This window comes from Psammomys obesus, unplaced genomic scaffold (assembly GCF_907164565.1).
Source record: "Psammomys obesus unplaced genomic scaffold, mPsaObe1.curated_primary_1811, whole genome shotgun sequence".
In the NCBI taxonomy this organism is placed as follows: Eukaryota; Metazoa; Chordata; class Mammalia; order Rodentia; family Muridae; genus Psammomys; species Psammomys obesus.
The window spans coordinates 2,745,261-2,763,202 of record NW_026596158.1 but is presented as its reverse complement, the minus strand read 5'-3'; the positions used below and the strand labels follow the sequence as shown (position 1 = coordinate 2,763,202).

At 48.7% G+C, this 17,942-nt stretch overlaps 1 protein-coding gene across 1 annotated transcript; it reads left to right on the top strand.

Annotated features, from left to right (window-relative positions):
• The first annotated feature begins 7,191 nt into the window (after positions 1 to 7,191).
• Positions 7,192 to 16,219, top strand: LOC129667187 (cytochrome c oxidase subunit 6B1). The gene is made up of 4 exons (XM_055594683.1): positions 7,192 to 7,285; positions 8,771 to 8,887; positions 9,816 to 9,916; positions 16,036 to 16,219. The coding sequence occupies exons 2-4, from the start codon at positions 8,782 to 8,784 to the stop codon at positions 16,087 to 16,089; spliced, it is 261 nt and encodes an 86-aa protein (XP_055450658.1). The 5' UTR covers positions 7,192 to 7,285; positions 8,771 to 8,781; the 3' UTR covers positions 16,090 to 16,219.
• The last annotated feature ends 1,723 nt before the right edge of the window (positions 16,220 to 17,942 follow it).

The following is a 17,942-nucleotide window of genomic DNA, read 5'->3' as shown; positions in this document are numbered from 1 at the left end:
AAAGAACACCCTGTCGAACGTGCGTGCTTGGCTGTTTCCAACTTGCCGCGCACACTGCCTAGACCTGTCGAGGGAGCCTAAGCGGGCACCCCAACATTCCAGTCTCCACCCAGACTCGGGCGTCTGGACCCCAGTCTGTCTTTCACAAGAGTCAGAGCAAAGGCTTCTGATTCGCGGAGTCCCTACATCGTCAGGGTCTTACTTCCTCCACTGAGAGGACCGAGGGGGAGCGAGGAGAACCCAGGATCTCCACAGCCCTGCTCCCTCCCTGCCAGTTCCCGCCAGCTCTCCTTCATCAGGGGTTTTGGAATCTAGGTCCCTCCATTCCCCACGGCCCTGCAACTTGTGCGCCTCTCAGCTTGGAGATTAGTTTGGGATAAGAAATCTGTAAGGTCTACTGTGTGCCTGTCCCGTATAGAGACCTTTAAAGAAATCGGACTTGTTAAGGCCTGGCACGAGTTTATCCCCAAGTTTATCTAAAAGAGTTTAATCCCCAGAGTTTTTACGTTACATATGTTAAGAACTTAGAAAGCCAGTCTGTGGTAGTTGGAGATGGCCCATTTGGAAGTGATTGGATGATTAGGGTAACGTCCCCATGATCGCATTCTGGTGTTCTATAAATAGAGCTTCCCATCACATGTGACAGATGTGAGGTTCTGCCTCAAGAAGGCAATTTGACTGGTGACACAGGCCGCTAATTTCACAGCATCCAGGAGGCTGAGGCAGGAGAATTGTGAAACTTAGGGCCTCTAGACCTGTCTGAGCTACAAAGCAACACACTATTTAAAAAAAGAAATCCATTGGGGCTGGAGGAATGGCTTTTTGGTGAAGAGCACTGACTGCTCTTTCCACACGGCCGTTCACAAACTGAACTGAACTTCCAGGGGTACCTGACAACCTCACACATACACGCACGCAAAACACCAACGCACATAAAATAAAAATAAATTAAAAAAAAATCCATCAAGAGCTGGCCATGGTGGCCTGCGCCTTTAATCCTAGCACTTGGGAGGCAGAGGCAGCCAGATCTCTGTGAGTTCAAGGCCAGCCTGTTCTACAAAGCCAGTCCAGGACAGCCAAGGCTACACAAGAGAAACCCTGTCTCAAAAACCAAAGAAGGAGGAGGAGAAGGGGGAAGAGGAGGAGGAGGAGAACCCTTCAAGGGATGAAATGACATAATCAGTCAATGGGGTCTTGATCAGAGAGTCAGTTACATAGTTGGGATCTTATTGCTCCAGACCACGAGCTGAAAACAAACCTACTTTCTTTATAAAGTAGCCCAACTTGATCACTTTATTAAAGTAAGAGTGTTCTTATGGCCATAAAACGCCATCACAGAAGTTTATCTGCTTTGTCTTCTTGAAGAAAAGACCCAGGCTCACAACCAGGCATGATGGAGCACACCTTTAATCCAGGAACTCAGGAGGAAGAGGTAACAAAGATCTGTATGAGTTCGAGGCCAGCCCGGTTTACATAGTGAGTTCCAGGACAACTAGGTCTGTGTAGAGAACCCTGTCTCAAAATAAAACAGTGGAGAAAGAGAGAGAGACTCAGGCTCAAAAAAAAAAGACTTTGTTGAGTACCTTCTCGTTGTAGAAAACACTGAATAATTAGCACTATTGCACACTCCTAAGAAGCATGGGCACTCCAAGTTGGAAGACATAGAACCAGACTGTCAAAAAGCCTACTGGAGGCTTCACTCGCTCCAGGAGCCCTCCAGCAGAGCCTTCTAGGTAGCTCTCCTGTGAGTGATGTTGAAGATGCATCACTAACCACAGCAGTCCTGAACCCTGTCCTCAGAGTTCAGAGTGCAGCGGACAGGCACGGCTTACACTGCCACCAGGAAGGGACAGCCCAGTCCTTAGAACTGGGATGAAGAAACTCTGGGGGGGTTAGGGGAGCCCAAAAGGAGGAAACTGATCTGGCCTGGGAGGCAGAGAGTCTGGTAGTGGGATGGAGAAGAGAAGACGCAGAGATGAAAGTTGGTTTTGTTGGTTTGGTTTAATTTTTCAAGACAGGGTCTCTCTGTAGTCCTGGCTGCCCTGGAACCCACTGTGTAGACCCAGGCTGGCCTTAACTCACAGAGATCTGTCCTGACAATTTTGGAATTCTGGTTCCTTTAAAAAACACAGAAAATAGGGCTGGAGAGATGGCTCAGAGGTTAAGAACACTGCTTGCTCTTTCCAGAGTTCCTGAGTTCAATTCCCAGCAACCACATGGTGGCTCACAACCATCTACATTGAGATCTGGCGCCCTCTTCTGGCGAGCAGGTGTACATGCAGGCAGAACATTGTATACATAATAAAATAAATAAATCTTAAAAAAAGAAGAAAAAGCCCACAGAAATGTTACATAATAAAATAAATAAATCTTAAAAAAAGAAGAAAAAGCCCACAGAAATGTTATAAGGTTTTTTTTTTTCATTCTAATCCCAGGTGTGGGATGTGGGACCACTCTGCAGCAGCTGACTATGATTTGCCTGGTGCTGTGGCAGAGGCGTGATTTTTTTTTTTCCAGCTGCAGATAGTTTCTGTGATTGTGTGACGTTTGGGATTCTGGAGACTTTTCGGAGGGTATATAAATGCTAGGGCCCCCGAGAGGCAGGGTGGGTTGTTGATTGGTCGCTGGATGCTGTTGGTCAAGGTTTGTTAACTAGTCAGGAAGTAGTCTAAAGACAACATCACCCCCTTTCCAACCCCTGACTTTACTCCTGGATCTCTTTTCTTTCCTCTCTATCCTTTTTTTCCCCCTGTCTTATCCCTTAGGGGGTTGAAAGGATGGAATAACGGGAGTAGAGAAGGATGGAAGAAAGAAGAACCCACCAAGTAGCAAATGCCAGTTTCAGAGGTCTGCCTGCATCTGCCTCCCAAGAGTGCTGGGATTTAAAGGCCTGTGCCCCTACCGTCCAGCCAAAGCCCACACTTCAACAGTAAGGGAGCAAGGTGGATCTAGGAGGTCACTGGGTGAAAATGCTGTATCTTTACTTTTGTCTGTTTGTTTTGATACAAGGTTTCTCTGTGTAGCCCTGACTGTCCTGGAGCTTGCTCTATAGACCAGGCTGGCCTGGAACTCACAGATCCACCCGCCTCTGCCTTCTGATTGCTGGGATTGAAGGTGTGTGCCACCACTGCCTGGCAAGACGGAAGATTTTACAGTGCCATTCGGAAATATGCATATGGCCATATGCTCTACAAGGAAGCCATAAGCCATGGTGTCTTGGCTCCAAGGCACTGGGAAGCCACAGAGGCATATAAGCAGAGATTTTAGGAAGATCCTGTTGAAAGGAATGGATGTGTTTTGCAAACAAATAACCCCACAAACAACTAGAACGCTGCCTGAAAGAATATAAAGGAGACTCCTGTACCAATTAGACCTAGACACTCAGTCAAGGACAGTACGTGGGGGCCAGGGAGAAGGCAGGCTGTTTATAGGCACCAGTCATCAAGCCTGACAACCTGAATTCCACCCCGGGGATCTAGACGGTGGAAAGAGAGAACTAACTCCCTCAAGTTGTCCTTCGCCTTGCACACATGTGCCAGAGCACGGGAATCCCACCACCCCACATACACACATACATGCCCAAACACATGCGGTGAAGAAGGCAACGTGAGAGACTTCAGAGGCCAGGCTACAGAGAGGGAGGAAAACAGCCCTCTTTCACTTCGCCCTTTCCTCGTCCCTAACTGCCTCTCATTTGCATACAAGTTTTCGTTCATTCAGCAGAGTTTATGAACGGAAAGAGAAGAGGAGCCGTCTACAGGTACAACATCCAAACTAACGGGAGGAGCAAGCGCGAAAGCTAAGGGAAGCCAGCCTGTAGGTTTAAGGACCGGCTGAACTGAATTGCAAGGAATGAGAAGAGAGCAGGTAAAGGTCATTGGTGAGGACTTTAGCTTTAGACTGGTTACGCCAGAAGCCAGCGAATGAGTTCCGGCTGATGAAAGGCCACGGTACAACTGAAGTGTTAAAGGCATCCTTACGGCAGCAGGCATACACTGGAGGACAGCAGGGAAGCTGAGATGCCCGGAAATGGACCCACTATAATAACCCAGGCTAACGGAACTGAACTGCATGTGGCAAAGGCCGGGTCTGGAAATATTTTGAAGCCAGAACCAACAGGATTACTTGATAGGTCAGGCAGACTATATAAACAAATAAAAAAAAAAAAATTCTGCCTTGCATGGTGGTGAAGCACTCAGGGAGGCAGAGGCAGGCGGATCTCTGTGAATTCGAGGCCAGCCTCGAATCAAGTTCAGGACAGCCAAGGCTACACAGAGAAACCCTGTCTTGAAAAACCAAAATGAAATAAAATAAATGTCACAGGAATGATACAATGAAACTATTTCTATCAGACACAATATTTAGTTCCTAAAGTCTCCTCCGATTAACATAGAGCTCTCAGCTGCCTGAATGAGCAAATTGTAATTTCTGGGGTTTGAAAATAATGATGAATGGAGACTGATGTCTGAGACAGTGAGTGAGACTGCAGGATGGAAGAGTTTGTTCACTTTTCACCTTTTAACAAAGGTCTTTAGACCTGTGAAGGTAAGGCTTCTGTGTTTTCTTCAGCACTGTCTTTTTTGGTTGTTATCTTTTCTTTTTTTTTGGGGGGGGGCAGGGTTTCTCTGTGTAGCCCTGGCTGTCTTGGAGCTTAATCTGTAGGCCAGGCTGGCCTCGAACTCAGAGATCCTCCTGTCTCTGCTTCTCAAGGGCTGCAATTGAAGATATGTGCCATCACTGCCCGGGCACCACCACCGCTCGGCTGGCAGTGCCTTCTTATAGATGCGTTTCCTAAGAAGTAAGCATTCAGTAAATATTTCTCACATGTGTAACAGGCCCTCAGACTTTCCTACAACTGACTGTGTGATGGAAGAACCGTTCAGGCCTTAAAACTCAGCACATAGCATCACCTGCCAAAGTGAAAGCAAAGACCTAATCCTCTGAAGTCTATAATTCTGGGATCGTTCAAATGTACTAAACTTGCTTTTTGGCTTTTTTTAGTTTCTCTTTTGGCTACTGTTGTTTGTTTGTAGTCCTGGAACTCTGTGTAGACCAGGCTGGCCTCAAACTTTGTCTCTCGTTTGTCTCTGTGCTGGTATTAAAGTGTATGCCACCACTCTCCGGCTGGCTGACTGTTCTTACTAACTGAAGTATGTCAACCCAGACTATGGTTTCTGTGCTTAAAAACTCTCCCTGAGGAAGGGTCTGTGCTGCAGCGCAATCCCAAACACCCAGTTTAGTCACTGGAACACTAATAAAAATGTGTCTATTGACTTAAAGCCATGTCTGAGCAGCCCTCCATGGTAGATAGCCCACAACAATGAATGCCAGGCAGTAGTGGCACACATCTTTAATCCCAGTACTCGGGAAGCAAGGTCTGAGAGTTCAAGACCAGCCTGGTGTGCAAATAGAGTCCAGGAAAGCCAAGGCTACACAGAGAAACTCTGTCTCAGAGGGGGGAAAATAAAGAAGACTTAGGTACTCTGCTTCTATTTAGGGCTAGGAAAGACAACCCAGTTAGGAGAAAAGGCCCCAAAGGCAAGCAATGTAGGCAGAGACAGCCCTTGTTTCCACCGTAATCCTGCATGAAGATCCAGCTGCATAGGGCCTAGGTCTGTCCCATTCATGCTCTCTGGTTGGCATTTTGGTCTCTATGAGCCCATAGTTTTGTTTTGTTTTTGTTTGTTTGTTTGGTGATGTCTTTGACTCCTCTGGTAGCGGCCACTGTTCTTAGCCATTAAACCATCTCTCCAGCCCCTTTATCCAGATCTTGAGGTAGGATGGATAACCACAAGCTTTTTTTTTTTTTTTTAAGATTTATGTATATGAATGCTCTGCTTTCATGCACACCGGAAGTTTCCATTGTAGATGGTTGTGAGCCACCATGTGGTTGCTGGGAAGTGAACTCGGGACCTCTGGAAGAGCAGCACAGTGCTCTTAACCGCTGAGCCATCTTGCCAGCCCCGACACAAGCTTTTGATTCAGATGGACACATGCCTTTAATCCACACCTTTAACGGGGGCCGTACCTTGTGCTGGAGGCCTATGTAAGGACAGTAAAAGAAGGAAGGGATTGTTCGCTCTTCACCTGCTTCCACTCTCAGGCAGGATAGGTAGAAAGCATCCTAGAACAGGGCTGTCAGAGCGAGCCTGCCCAGGCTGATGGGCACATTCCGCCTGGAGGGCAGAGGTGTGGAGCTCGCTCTGCTTAGATGGGCTCCACCTGTGCAAGCCTGCCTTCTGGGAGGGGAAATGGCAATGTACACTTCCACCCTGGGGGTGCCCACTACTCTTCCAGGGTCTGCACTGCCTGAAACACAAAAGGGGATGTTGCGTTTTGAATTGATAGGCTGTAGGAAGGCCCCCAAACCATTAATGGTCTGGCTTCCCTTGTTTGGCTGGGAGAGGGGCTCCCTGGGCCAGTTTCCTAGCAACTGTATCTCTAGTGGGCAGGAAAAGTATGCAAGTAAGGCTGATTCCTCCCCACAGGTGGCTGGACATGTCTCCACCTGGCTGGCCTTCGTTCAGGCTTGTGCTTTAAACATTGAACCAACACCTCAAAGAACTAATTTTTAATTCTCTGGTCTCTCACCAGCACGCCCACTGGAGCCTACTTCTTTGGGATTCCAGCTTTGGCAGAAAACCAGCCGAAACACCCAGCCTCAGGGGCCTGAGCAACCCTCCACCACGCTTCCCAACAGGATGATAATGGATCAAACCTCTGAAAACCAGTAAACCTCTGTAAACCCAAACTAAGACATCTTGTCTCGGAAAACCAAGCAAATGAATGAGTGAGTGAATCAATCAATCAAACTTTTGAGTCCAGGCATGGCGGTACACGCTTGTTATCCTAGCACTCCGGAATCTGTGACAGGAGGATCAAAAAGTTGGAGGCCAGCCTGAGCTATACGGTGAAATCCTGTCTCAAAACACAGACCATCTAGTACATTTTCCCGTTCCCACTCTGCGGTCAGCTTCACGACGGTCTTTTCCCTCCGGAAAGGACAGGCAGGTGGCAGGAACCCGTAACTGGACGTTAGGAGCCTTCAGAGAGCAACGCAAAACCCCGATTGAGCAAGAATCACGAACAGGAATGAGCGCACTAGAGGTGGGCGTGGCCAGACGGCTTCCGGGAACGCCTCCCGCGGCCACTCTAGCAGCTCGGAGGACCGAGTTCGGCTCCTCCTCCCTCAGCTTCCGGCCGGTCGGAATTCCGCTTCCCGTCTGACATTGGCGTCTTTGCTAAGGGTCACATTGAACTAACGCCGCTCCGGGGCAGTCTTTAGGTGAGTGCGAAGGGTCGGGAGCCCTGGGGACCCGAGTCCGGGACCGAGAAGCGGCCCGGGCCTTCCCTGATGCCTGGAAGAGACTTCCGGCTGCCGTGGCCGCCCGGGGCCTGGGGTTCTGGAGCTGACCATCATAGTCTTTCTCGATGATGCCGGGTCGCCTTGTGAGCAGTCTCTGTTCACTTCCTCCATCCTCCAGCCCCACGAGCCGGGGTCTGCCGTTATCCCCTTTGACAGCGCCGGGGCTGGAGTGTGTAGCGCCTCAGCCGCGACTAGAAGGCGATGAGGATTTGGATCCAGATAATTGGACTCTGGTGCCTTTAGCCGCGGGGTTCACAGGCGTGGCCACCCGCTCTCCAAGGCCGAAGCCTGTCGCCTTGTCACGTTCCTTTCCCCTCAGCATCATCTTTGACCAACTCTCAAAACTCCTTTTATTGCCCAAAATTGCTTCCGACACGGGGTCTTTTAAATCCCGCGTACCCATCCTGCCACCCCAATGGCGCTATTCTACTGTCCAGACGCCCCAGTTCTTTGGGCTACGTGAATTGACGTTGGCCCATTGGTCTGCCTGCGCACCTCAGTGGCCCTAAGGTCGTCCAGATGCTATAGCATAGAGACAGTTTCTCTCAGGTTCGTTGATGTTCGCTCTGTCATCTTTTCAGACATATCAAAGGTTTATTATTATTATTATTATTATTATTATTATTATTATTATTATTAGCAGCCATGGGTACTCAGGGTCAATAGAATTTAAGGAGCTAAGGTATTGGAATGCATGGGGGTGGTTTGCATGGTAGTTTTATTAACCTCTAAATGAAATGCAGCAGCATATACTTCCGTCGGGAACGGAGATTGGCAACATACGGGACTTTGTCAGCAGTCAGTCACAGATACCTGACACATTCCGGGTCATAAATCACCATCTTCACTGAGGGTCGCCACCTCCAGTTGTGGTACTTGCTAAATCCTTTTAGCTCGTTTTTGGTTTTGTTTTTGTCATCTTAAGCAGTTTTGCAGTACATTTAGGCATATTCTGAGAAAACTTTATGATGAGTGTGTGACACCGAAAGCTTTTAAAATCCTTGTTTTTGATGATGGTGGATACAGCATAACCCCTGGGTGCTGTATGACCTTGGGAAGCCATTTAGGCACCCTGTCCCTTGCGTGGACAACAGAGGTAGTAATGCCTTTTAGAGTGACCGTGTGGGTAGGTATGTATAGAACACACATGCTATGCACACAGGAAGTGTTAACTGGAGTTTAAGGCTGAAGACGGGTTTTGCCAGCGAGACCCCTGCCCAGCCCTGCTGTATAGATGTACAGATTTTCCCTGCCCCTCATCTTTCTACGACGAGCATAATACCTTGTTGGCCTTCAGCACATTCTTCTGTTCTGGACTTCTTGCGTGGGCCCCGTTGGCCTGGCACCCCCATGCTCAGGCACCCCTAGAATGGTCGCCAATGTTCCCACTGTGTTTGCGTCCAGGCACCAGCACCATGGCTGAAGACATCAAGACTAAAATCAAGAACTACAAGACCGCCCCCTTTGACAGCCGCTTCCCAAACCAGAACCAGACCAAGAACTGCTGGCAGAACTACCTGGGTAAGCAGGGCGTCAGGGTGGGAGAGGCGTGTGTGTGGATCTTGCCTGGGTCTCCATATTCCTCCTACCTCAGAAGGGAAGTTAGGAGGCCGGGGCAGGGACCTCTACATTCCAGCCTGTTGTCATTCACTCGACATACCGTCTGCAGAACCCTGATAAACTCAGCAGTAGTCTTTGGAAGAGTTATGTACGCATATTTGTGTCCACCCGTGCACACAACATACAAGTAAATACAACAGGAAAATAATGGATTCAGAAATGTCTCCTGCAGTCACTGTGCATGAAGAAAAATGGGTGTCACCAGCACTCTGCTCTTCGCCTGCTTTGTGCCCAGTCTTCAGCACAGTTCCTTTTCTCTCTCACTAGACGCCATTAATTGCAATTGGTCACATTTTGGTGCCCCTGCCACACTTGAGTCCATGAGACCTTCCCTCAAAAAATAAAAAGTAGAAAGCAGGGGCTGGAGGAACGGCTCAGAGGTTTGGAGCACTGGCTGCTCCCAGAGGTCCCGAGTTCAGTCCCCAGCAACCATGTGGTGGCCATAACCATCTAGAAGGAGATCTGGTGCCCCCTTCTGGCCTGCGGGCTTCAGAACACTATGCATGATAAATAAAAGAGTAAAAAGCAAAACAAACCCCAGTACCCCTCTCTGCCGTCCCTCGTGATCAAGCCCGTCTTCTTTCCTCGACCTGCCTGGACTTCCATAACCCTGTATATGCCCCTCATACTTGGCTGTCATTCCCAGCTCCAGGGCGTTCTAATTGAGCAAGTGTCGCTGCCCAGGTCAGGTATAGACAACTCTTGATAGTGTACTTGTAAGTGTGCGTCCCCTCTGTGTGTAGAAGCAGTCATGAAGCAAAAGCTACCTGGGAATTTTCCTCAGAAATGTGCTTGGTCTCAGTTGATCTCCGGCCTCTTCTCTTGACAGACTTTCACCGCTGTGAGAAGGCGATGAACGCAAAGGGGGGTGACGTCTCCGTGTGTGAGTGGTACCGGCGTGTGTACAAGTCCCTCTGCCCCATATCATGGGTATGTGCCTCCCCGTGGGACCCTGGGGTGTTCAGGTGGGGACCTAGTGGAGAGGACTATGGTGGCTAGTAAGAGTTCATCTCCAAGGGCCAAGGCAGGCCCAGCATGGAATGTCACGATGCCTCCTCAGTTAGGGTCTCTGAGGTCTGCCTTGCACTGTGGAAACAGGGACTTTGACTGGGCTGTCATAACACACGCCTTTAATCCCAGCACTCAGGAGGCAGACAGGTGAGTCTGTGAGTTTGTGGCCAACCTGGCCTGCAGACCTAGGACAGCCAGGACAGCATGGCAACAGAGAGGGGAAAAAAAAGGAAAAAGAAAGAAAGTGGGGGTTGGTGCTGGAGAGATGACTCCGCGGTGAAGGCCACTGACTGCTCTTCCAGAGGACCTGGGTTCAACTCCCAGTGCCCACACGGCAGCTCACAACTGTAACTTCAGGATCTGACACCTTCACATGAACATACGCGCAGGCAAAACATAAATACACATAAAATTTTTTTTTTTAATTAAAAAAAGAAAGGAAAAGAAACAAAACAAAAGCATGTGTCTTAGAATCAAAATGTGATGGTTTACTTTGGTGTGGTGGGAGCATGCCTGAAATCCTAGCACTCAGGAGGTGGATCAGAAGTTAAAGGTCACGTTGGCGTACTTGAAAACCCTCTCGTGTCTTCAAATGTGTGTGTGTGAATCTGGGGCTCTCACGTGTACCTGTGGGGTAAGTAGAAGGTTTTGATCACTGTGGTTACAGGTGGTTGCATACTAGGAATCAGTCCTGGGTCCTCTGCAAGAGCAATGAGTCCATTCACTTGGTGAATCATCTCTCCAGCCCCTCATACTGGATATTTGCTTTGACCTGTGGGGTGGTAGCTATTGTTAGACCAAGTCTTATGTAGTCTAGACTGTCTTCAAACTTGCTCTGTGGTCAGGAATGAGCTTGTACCCCAGAGAGCTGGGCTCCCAGGATCAGGCCACCCCACCCTGCCCGAAGCAGTGCTTCCTGTCCTGGACAAGCAGTCTGCCAGCGGGGCCGCATCCCCAGCTGTCACTAGGTCAGCCACCACCGCCACCCCTCTTAACTGTGGGACGGAAATTTAAAAGACATATATTTTTTTAATTACATTTTTATTTCTTATATTAACTACAGTTTGTTCACTCTGTGTCCCAGCTGTAGCCCCTCCCTCGTTCCCTCCCAGCTACACCCTCCCTCCCTCATCTCCTTCCATGCCCCTCTCCAAGTCCACTGATAGGGGAGGTCCTCCTCCCCTTCCATCTGACCCTAGCTTATCAGGTCTCATCAGGACTAGCTGCATTGTCCTCCTGTGTGGCCTGGCAAGGCTGCTCCCCCCTCTGGGGTGGTCAGAGAACCTGCCACTGAGTTCATGTCAGAGACCATCTAAAAGACATTTTTAAATAACATGTAAATCCTTTTTATTTTGTTCCTGCCTTGATGGCCATATTTAAGATGTCCTAGTGAGACACTCTTTCCTGTGTGTGGATGTGTGGTGTCTCAGAGGTCAGAAGAGGCCATTGCAACCCCCAGAACCAGAGTTGTGGGTGGCCATGAGCCACCATGGGGTGCAGCTCCTCTTCAAGAGCAGTCAGTGCTCTTACTCTCTGAACTCTCAGCGTGTCCATCTCTCCAGCCTCTGTGCTTTTTGGTTCCTTTTTTTGTTTTTTTCAAGACAGGGTTCTCTGGGTAGCACAGGCTGCTCTAGAATTCACTTTGTAGACCAGACTGGCCTTGAACTAACAGAGCCACCCACCTCTGCCACCCAAGTGCTGGGATTAAAGCTTGTTTATTATTTGTCTCGTTTATTTATTGTTTTATTAGGCAGGATTTCTCTCTGTAGCCCTGCTATCCTAGAACTAGCCCTGTAGACCAGGCTGTCCATAAGTACACAAAGATCTGCCTGCCTCTGCCTCCTGAGTGCTGGGATTAAAGGTGTGTGCCACCACCACCCAGATATTTTTAAATTTTTTAAAAAACTGTTTTTTATGTGTGGATCTTTTACTTACATGTATGTTTTGTACCACATGTGTGCCCGGTGCACATGAGGCTAGGATCCCCTAGAACTGGAGTTACAGGTGTTTGTGAGCCACCTTGCGGGAGCTAAGAATTGAACAAATGCTCTTAACTGCTGAGCTGTCTTTCTAGCCCCCAGTTCTCACTGTTTAGGCTGTAGCTCTGACTAGCCTGGTACTTACTGTAAACACTAAGCAGTCTTCTGCCTCCGCCTTCCCAGAGCTGGGATTCCAGGTATCGGGCGGCCGCTGGCCTATCAGCCTGTGCACTTGGCCTCTGTTATAAGAAGCCCTGTGTCTTTCCTCTCAGCTCTCTGCTCTACCCTCTTATCTGAAGCTCCAGGATTTCTTCCTGTGTGACCTCACAGCGCCCTTGCCCAGCCTCTAGGCCTGGATAGGGTACATAGTGGCTAGGTTATAGGGAGTGTGCTTCCAGTATTCGTGTGTGTGTGTGTGTGTGTGTGTGTGTAGGACAATTTGGGAGAGCCATTTCCTTCCTTTCATCATGTGGGTTCTGGAGTTAAATTCAGGTGATGACCAGGGTCAGGTGATGACCAGGTGATGATCAGGCTTCCAGGGTAAGTACATTTATGAGCTAAGCCAGTTTCTTTGTTGGCTGGTTTGTGCGTTTGTGTTTTGTTTTGTTTTGTTTTTTGTTTTCTTTGTTTGTTTGTTTGGTTTTTGGTTTTTATTTTTATTTTTTGGGTTTTGTTGTTGTTGTTTCTTTTGAGACAGGGTTTCTCTGTCTGTCCTAGACTCACTTTGCAGACCAGGCTGGCCTCAAATTCACAGAGATCCAATTGCTTCTGCCTCCCAAGTGCTGGGACTACAGGCGTGTGTCACCACACCTGGCAGTTTTTGTTTTTTTTTTTGAGACGGGGTTTCTCTGTGTGGCCTAGCTGTCTTGGAACTAGGCTGGCCTCAAACACAGAAGTCTGCCTACCTCTGCCTTCTGAGTGGTACCAGCCAGCTGTGCTTTGCTGTTAAGATTTTATTAATTATGTGTTTGGGTGTGTGCATTTGAGTGTAGTGCCCACAAAGCCAGAGGAACCGGAGTCCTGATCAATTGATCGGGAGCCTTCTTTCTGGAACTGAGCTCCTCTTCACCAGAGTCAGCTTGCCACCCCCATCTGTGTGGGCTTGTTGGTATTTTGAGGTTTTTTAGCTTTTAATTACATTTATATGTATGTTGGGGTGAACTCAGATTCCTGAGGTGGCCAGAAGAAAAGGCCAGTTTGCTGACCTGGATTTACAGGCTGCAGCTTGACGTGGATGCTGGGAACTGAACTCCAGGCCCCTGCAAGAGACAAGAGCAGCCAGTGTTCTTAAGTACTGAGGAGGCAACTCCCTAGATGTGTGTCTATGTGTGACTTTATAGGTATGGCTAATTCTCTGTATTTTCCTTTTTTTGAGTAAGGTATCCATGGCAAGAAATGTTTTTCCCTCTGTTTGCATGGTTGTTTTGTTTGTTTGTTTTGTGTGAAGTAGGACAACCCGGGTAAAGGGTAATTTGCCAAGGTCAAAAGGTCATTGTGCCTCTGCCCTAGTTTTTGTTGAGGTTATTGTCTTGGGACAGCCTCATGTATTCTCGGCCCATGGATGCTAACCTTGACCCTCCAGTCATTGGCCTCTACCTCCTAAGTGCTGGGATGGTAAAAGTGCCACCATGCCTGTGGCTTCTTTGTGTGTTTTGGGTTGGTGGGTTTCTGTTGTTGTTGTTATTGTTTTAGATTTAATTTTTTTTATTTTTGTGTCTTGAGTGTTTTGCCTTCATTAGGTGTGTGTACCGAGCAGTTGCCTGGTGCCTGTCCAGGTCAAAAGAAGACATTGGATCCCATGGGACTGGAGCTACAATAGTTGTGAGCCACCATTTTGGTGCTGGAATCAAAACAGCAAGTGCTCTTAACCACTGAGCCAGCCATCTTTCCAGCTCCCTTCCTGTGCCTTAAATGCTCATTTAAATAACTGATTTTTAAAACGATTTATCTCTACCCTGTGTGTTTGGTGTTTGGCCTGCTTGTATGTCTGTGCATCATGTGTGTGCAGTTCCCGCAGAGGCCAGGAGAGGGCACCAGATCCCTAGAAATGGAGTTGCAGGCTGTTATGAGCTGCCATGTGGATGCTGGGAATTGAATCCTGGTCCTCTGCAAGAGCAGCCAGTGCTCTTTACTGCTGAGCCCTCACTCCAGCCCTTAATTTAAACATTAATAAATAAAAACTTGTGCTGAGTGTGGTGACACGGGCTTTGCCAGCCCTGAGGGGGCATAGGCCAGTCAGGTTCCAGGACAGCCAGAGTGATGTAGAGAAGTCCTGTCTTAACAAAATGACCTCCACCCCAAAACAAACCAAAAATGAAACCTTTAACGGTAAACCCAGTGACTGCGAAATCCCGAGAGGCCTATGGCCAGGGAAGTCAGTGTGTGGGACCCGGGGGAGGCCAGTGTGGGAAGGCGCGTCCTGTACCGGTCCCCGCCGCCGCTGAACAGCAGAGGTGTTTTGCTGTTATTTTTTGTAGGCTGCTGCAGCCATGACAAGGCTTGGTGCTGGCATGTGGTCGGTGGCAGGCTTTGTGACGGGGTGGTGTCGCCTCTGTAAGCTGATCCAGTCCCCTGTGGTTAGATTGCAGTCTTCATTATCCATGCTTTTATCTGATGACTCAGCCTCTCACAAATGTGAGAGTGTGAAACGGCTCAGGGAATAAATGCCCTTGCTGCCAAGCCTGAAGACCCGAACTGCATTCCAGACCTACCCGGGAGGACAGAACAGCTCCTTGTGTCGTTCTCTCTCTCTCTCTCTTTCTCTCTCTCTCTCTCTCTCTCTGTCTCTCTGTCTCTCTCATACACACAAATGTAGTGAAAACAGAGAGCACTCATAACTAAGTAGGGCAGGGCTGGAGAGCTGGCTTAGAGGTGAAGAGCACTGTCTTCTCTTCCAGAGGTTCTGAGTTCAATTCCCAGCAACCACATGGTGGCTCACAACCATCTATAATGAATGAAATCTGGTACCCTGAGGCTTTTTCTCTTCTTTTGTTTCTTTCTTTTTCTTTTCTTTTTTTTTGGAGGCATTTTCTTAATTGAGGTTCGTTCCCCTCAGATGACTTTAGCATGTGTCAGGTTGACATAAAACTAACGTACCTAGTATTCCTTTTCTTCTCTGTTCTGACAAGCAACATACAGTATAAATTCTGGAGCTCCTCTAGGAGGGCATAGTTACACTTTTTTATCCTTCAAAGCTTTACCTGTGGGGCTGGAAGGATGGCCCCAAGCTTGATTCCTTCCCACGTGGTGGTCACAATCATCTAGACGTGCAGTTCTGGGACAGCCGATGCCTCTTCTGGCCTCTGTGGGCACCAGGCAGCACACACTCAGGCATCATGTGGATGAAGCACTCATAGACGTAAAATAAAAATACATCTTTTTTTGTTTGTTTGTTTTGTTTTTGCTTTCCAAGACAGATTTTCTCTGTGTAGCTCTAGCTATTGTAGAACTCACTTTGTAGACCAGGCTAGCCTTGAACTCACAGAGATCCATCTACTCCTAAGTGCTGGGATTAAAGGTGGGCACCACCGTTGCCCAGAAAAATAAATGAATCTTAAAAAGTACTGTTGTGGCCAGGCTGTGGTGGCACACACCTTTAATCCCAGCAACCAGGAGGAAAAGGCAGGTGGATCTCTGAGTTTGAGGCCACGCTGATCCGCAGGGTTCCAGGGCTACCCAGTGAATCCCTTTCTTGAGAAACCAGTACACACACGCTGTTGTTACGTGCATGTGAGTTCAGATACCCAAGGAGACCAGAAGGTGCCAGAGCACTTGGAGTGGATTACATGCAGTGTGAGCTCCCTGGTGTGGGTGCTGCGGGCCAAGCTGGGGTTCTCTGCAAGGGCAGCTCGCTGTTGACTGGCGATGCCAGGATCTGTCGCCCTCTTCCGCAGACTGTCAGCTCGTTTAGAAAAGTGGCTTTTCTTTTTGGGTCACTGTTGATTCTCTGTGACCTGGGACGGTAATTGTGCCCAGGAGGCAGTCGTGTGTTGACCGCAGGCATAGGTGGGTACCCTAAGGCTTTGCCAAAGCAGGAGTTACAGCAGTTGTCTTTTGCAGGTCTCAGCCTGGGATGACCGCATTGCAGAAGGCACATTTCCTGGGAAGATCTGACCTGGCCTGCCCACCTCTCCCCTGTTCTCTTTCCCCCGGATAGTAAAGGGGCACCTGGGTATGTGATGGTCCCTACCCCGGGACCCTGAATCATGATGCGACTGCTAATAAAAACTCTGGAAAAGTTTCACACTGTGTGTGTTCAACAGCTGGACCAGAAGCTGGTGTGCCCTGGCCCAGAAGGGGTCTCAGAAGGGGTCTCGTGGTGGTTCTTTCTTGATTTTAGAATGAAAAGGAGATTTCTTTTTAAAGGTATATTTGTTTGCCTGCTTGTTTGTTATTTTATGTGCGTGTGTATACTTGTGTAAGTGTGCCTGGGGGGAGTGAGTTGGAACTGGAGTTACAGCTAGTAATGATTACCAGGAACCAAACTTCAGCTCCCTGCAAGAGCAGTAAGTATTTTGTTGCTTCATGGATGTTTTGCCTGCACGTGTCTGTGTGTATGGTGTGTCTGCAGAGGCCAGAAGGGGCGTCACTTACCTAGGGCTGGACTTACATGCTGTTGTGAGCAGCCACGTGGGTGCTGGGAAGTGAGCCTGGGTCCACTGGAGGGACAGCCAGCGCTCTAACCCTGAACTGTCTCTCCAGTCTCCTGGGGTTTTTTTGTTTTTTGTTTTGTTTTGTTTTACTGCTTTGTTTGGTTTTGTAGACTTGGACCAGCTGTGTGACAGTGGAGTGGATGGTCACACAAAATAGCTTTAAGTCTCCAATGTGCTGAAATTAACTATGTTTCCCCTTTTCTGTATGGATTTTTTTTTCCCCTTGCCAGTACTGGGAATTGAACCCACAGCCTCATGCATGCTAGGCTCCCAGCTGGAGTCACCAGTCCTGGACGAATGCCCCTTCCATTTCCTAACTACTCTCCTTTTCATGTTTCGCTTTGGTTTCTCATGCAGCCCAGGGTGACCTTGAACTCCAGATCTGCTTGCCTGTGCATCTCGGGTGTTGTGGTGACAGGATGCTAAGGATTATTCTATTTTTATTTCTGTGCATGTATGTAGCAGGGAGCTATGTGAACAGGGGTGTAGCACTCATGGAGGCCAGAACTTGTGTGACAGGCTAGGAGGTTATGAGCTGCCTGACACAGGTGCTGGAAACCAAGATCGGGTCCTTTGCAAGAGCAGCAAGCCTGTTTTGTTTTGCGACAGGGTTTCTCTGTGTAGCCTTGGCTGTCTTGGACTTGTTTTGTAGACCAGGCTGGTCTTGAACTTACAGAGATTCGCCTGCCTCCCAGAGTGCTGGGATCGCAGGCATGCACCCATCACAACCAGCTAGCAGCAAGCATTCCTAACCACAGAGTCACCTCTCCAGCCCTGCCCCTTAGTTTTTAAGTAAACCTTGGAGATGCTATTTCATCCATAAGATTTTTCTCTCGCCCTCCCCTTTGCCCTCCCTCTCTCCATTGTAGCTTCATTGGAGTACATGAAGTTTTCATGGTAACTGGCTGGCTTCAAACTTAAAAATTTCATCAGCCCCATTAGTGCGTGGCTTGCACACACCGCCCACTGGGTATCCAGGGTTCTAAGATGCAAGAACTTTTCAGTGCCTTCTTCCCCTCTTGAAAGTTATGGCCTGCACAGCAATGTATGGGAGTCGGCCTGGCCAGCCGTCAAACCTCAAGGGATTCCAGGGACACTTCTGATGTGTCTGATGAGCATTCAGATGAATGGAGATGCTGCCTGTCCTGAAGATAATGGTCTTGGCGGGATCTCTAAGACACTTGCTGAGGAGGGACTAATTGTCACAGGCTTACAGAATGAGAACTGTTTTCTTGGTCCTGGGGCCAGCCCCTCACTGGGGGGTTCCAGGCAGGGGCTCCACCACTGAGCCACACCCCAGCCCCTCACTGGGGG

Excerpts from the sequence above, each read along its gene's own strand:
- LOC129667187 (XM_055594683.1), top strand. The coding sequence starts at position 8,782 with ATGGCTGAAGACATCAAGACTAAAATCAAGAACTACAAGACCGCCCCC. Across the intron at positions 8,888-9,815 it reads CTGCTGGCAGAACTACCTGG|ACTTTCACCGCTGTGAGAAG; the intron begins GTAAGCAGGGCG and ends TTCTCTTGACAG. Across the intron at positions 9,917-16,035 it reads CCCTCTGCCCCATATCATGG|GTCTCAGCCTGGGATGACCG; the intron begins GTATGTGCCTCC and ends TGTCTTTTGCAG.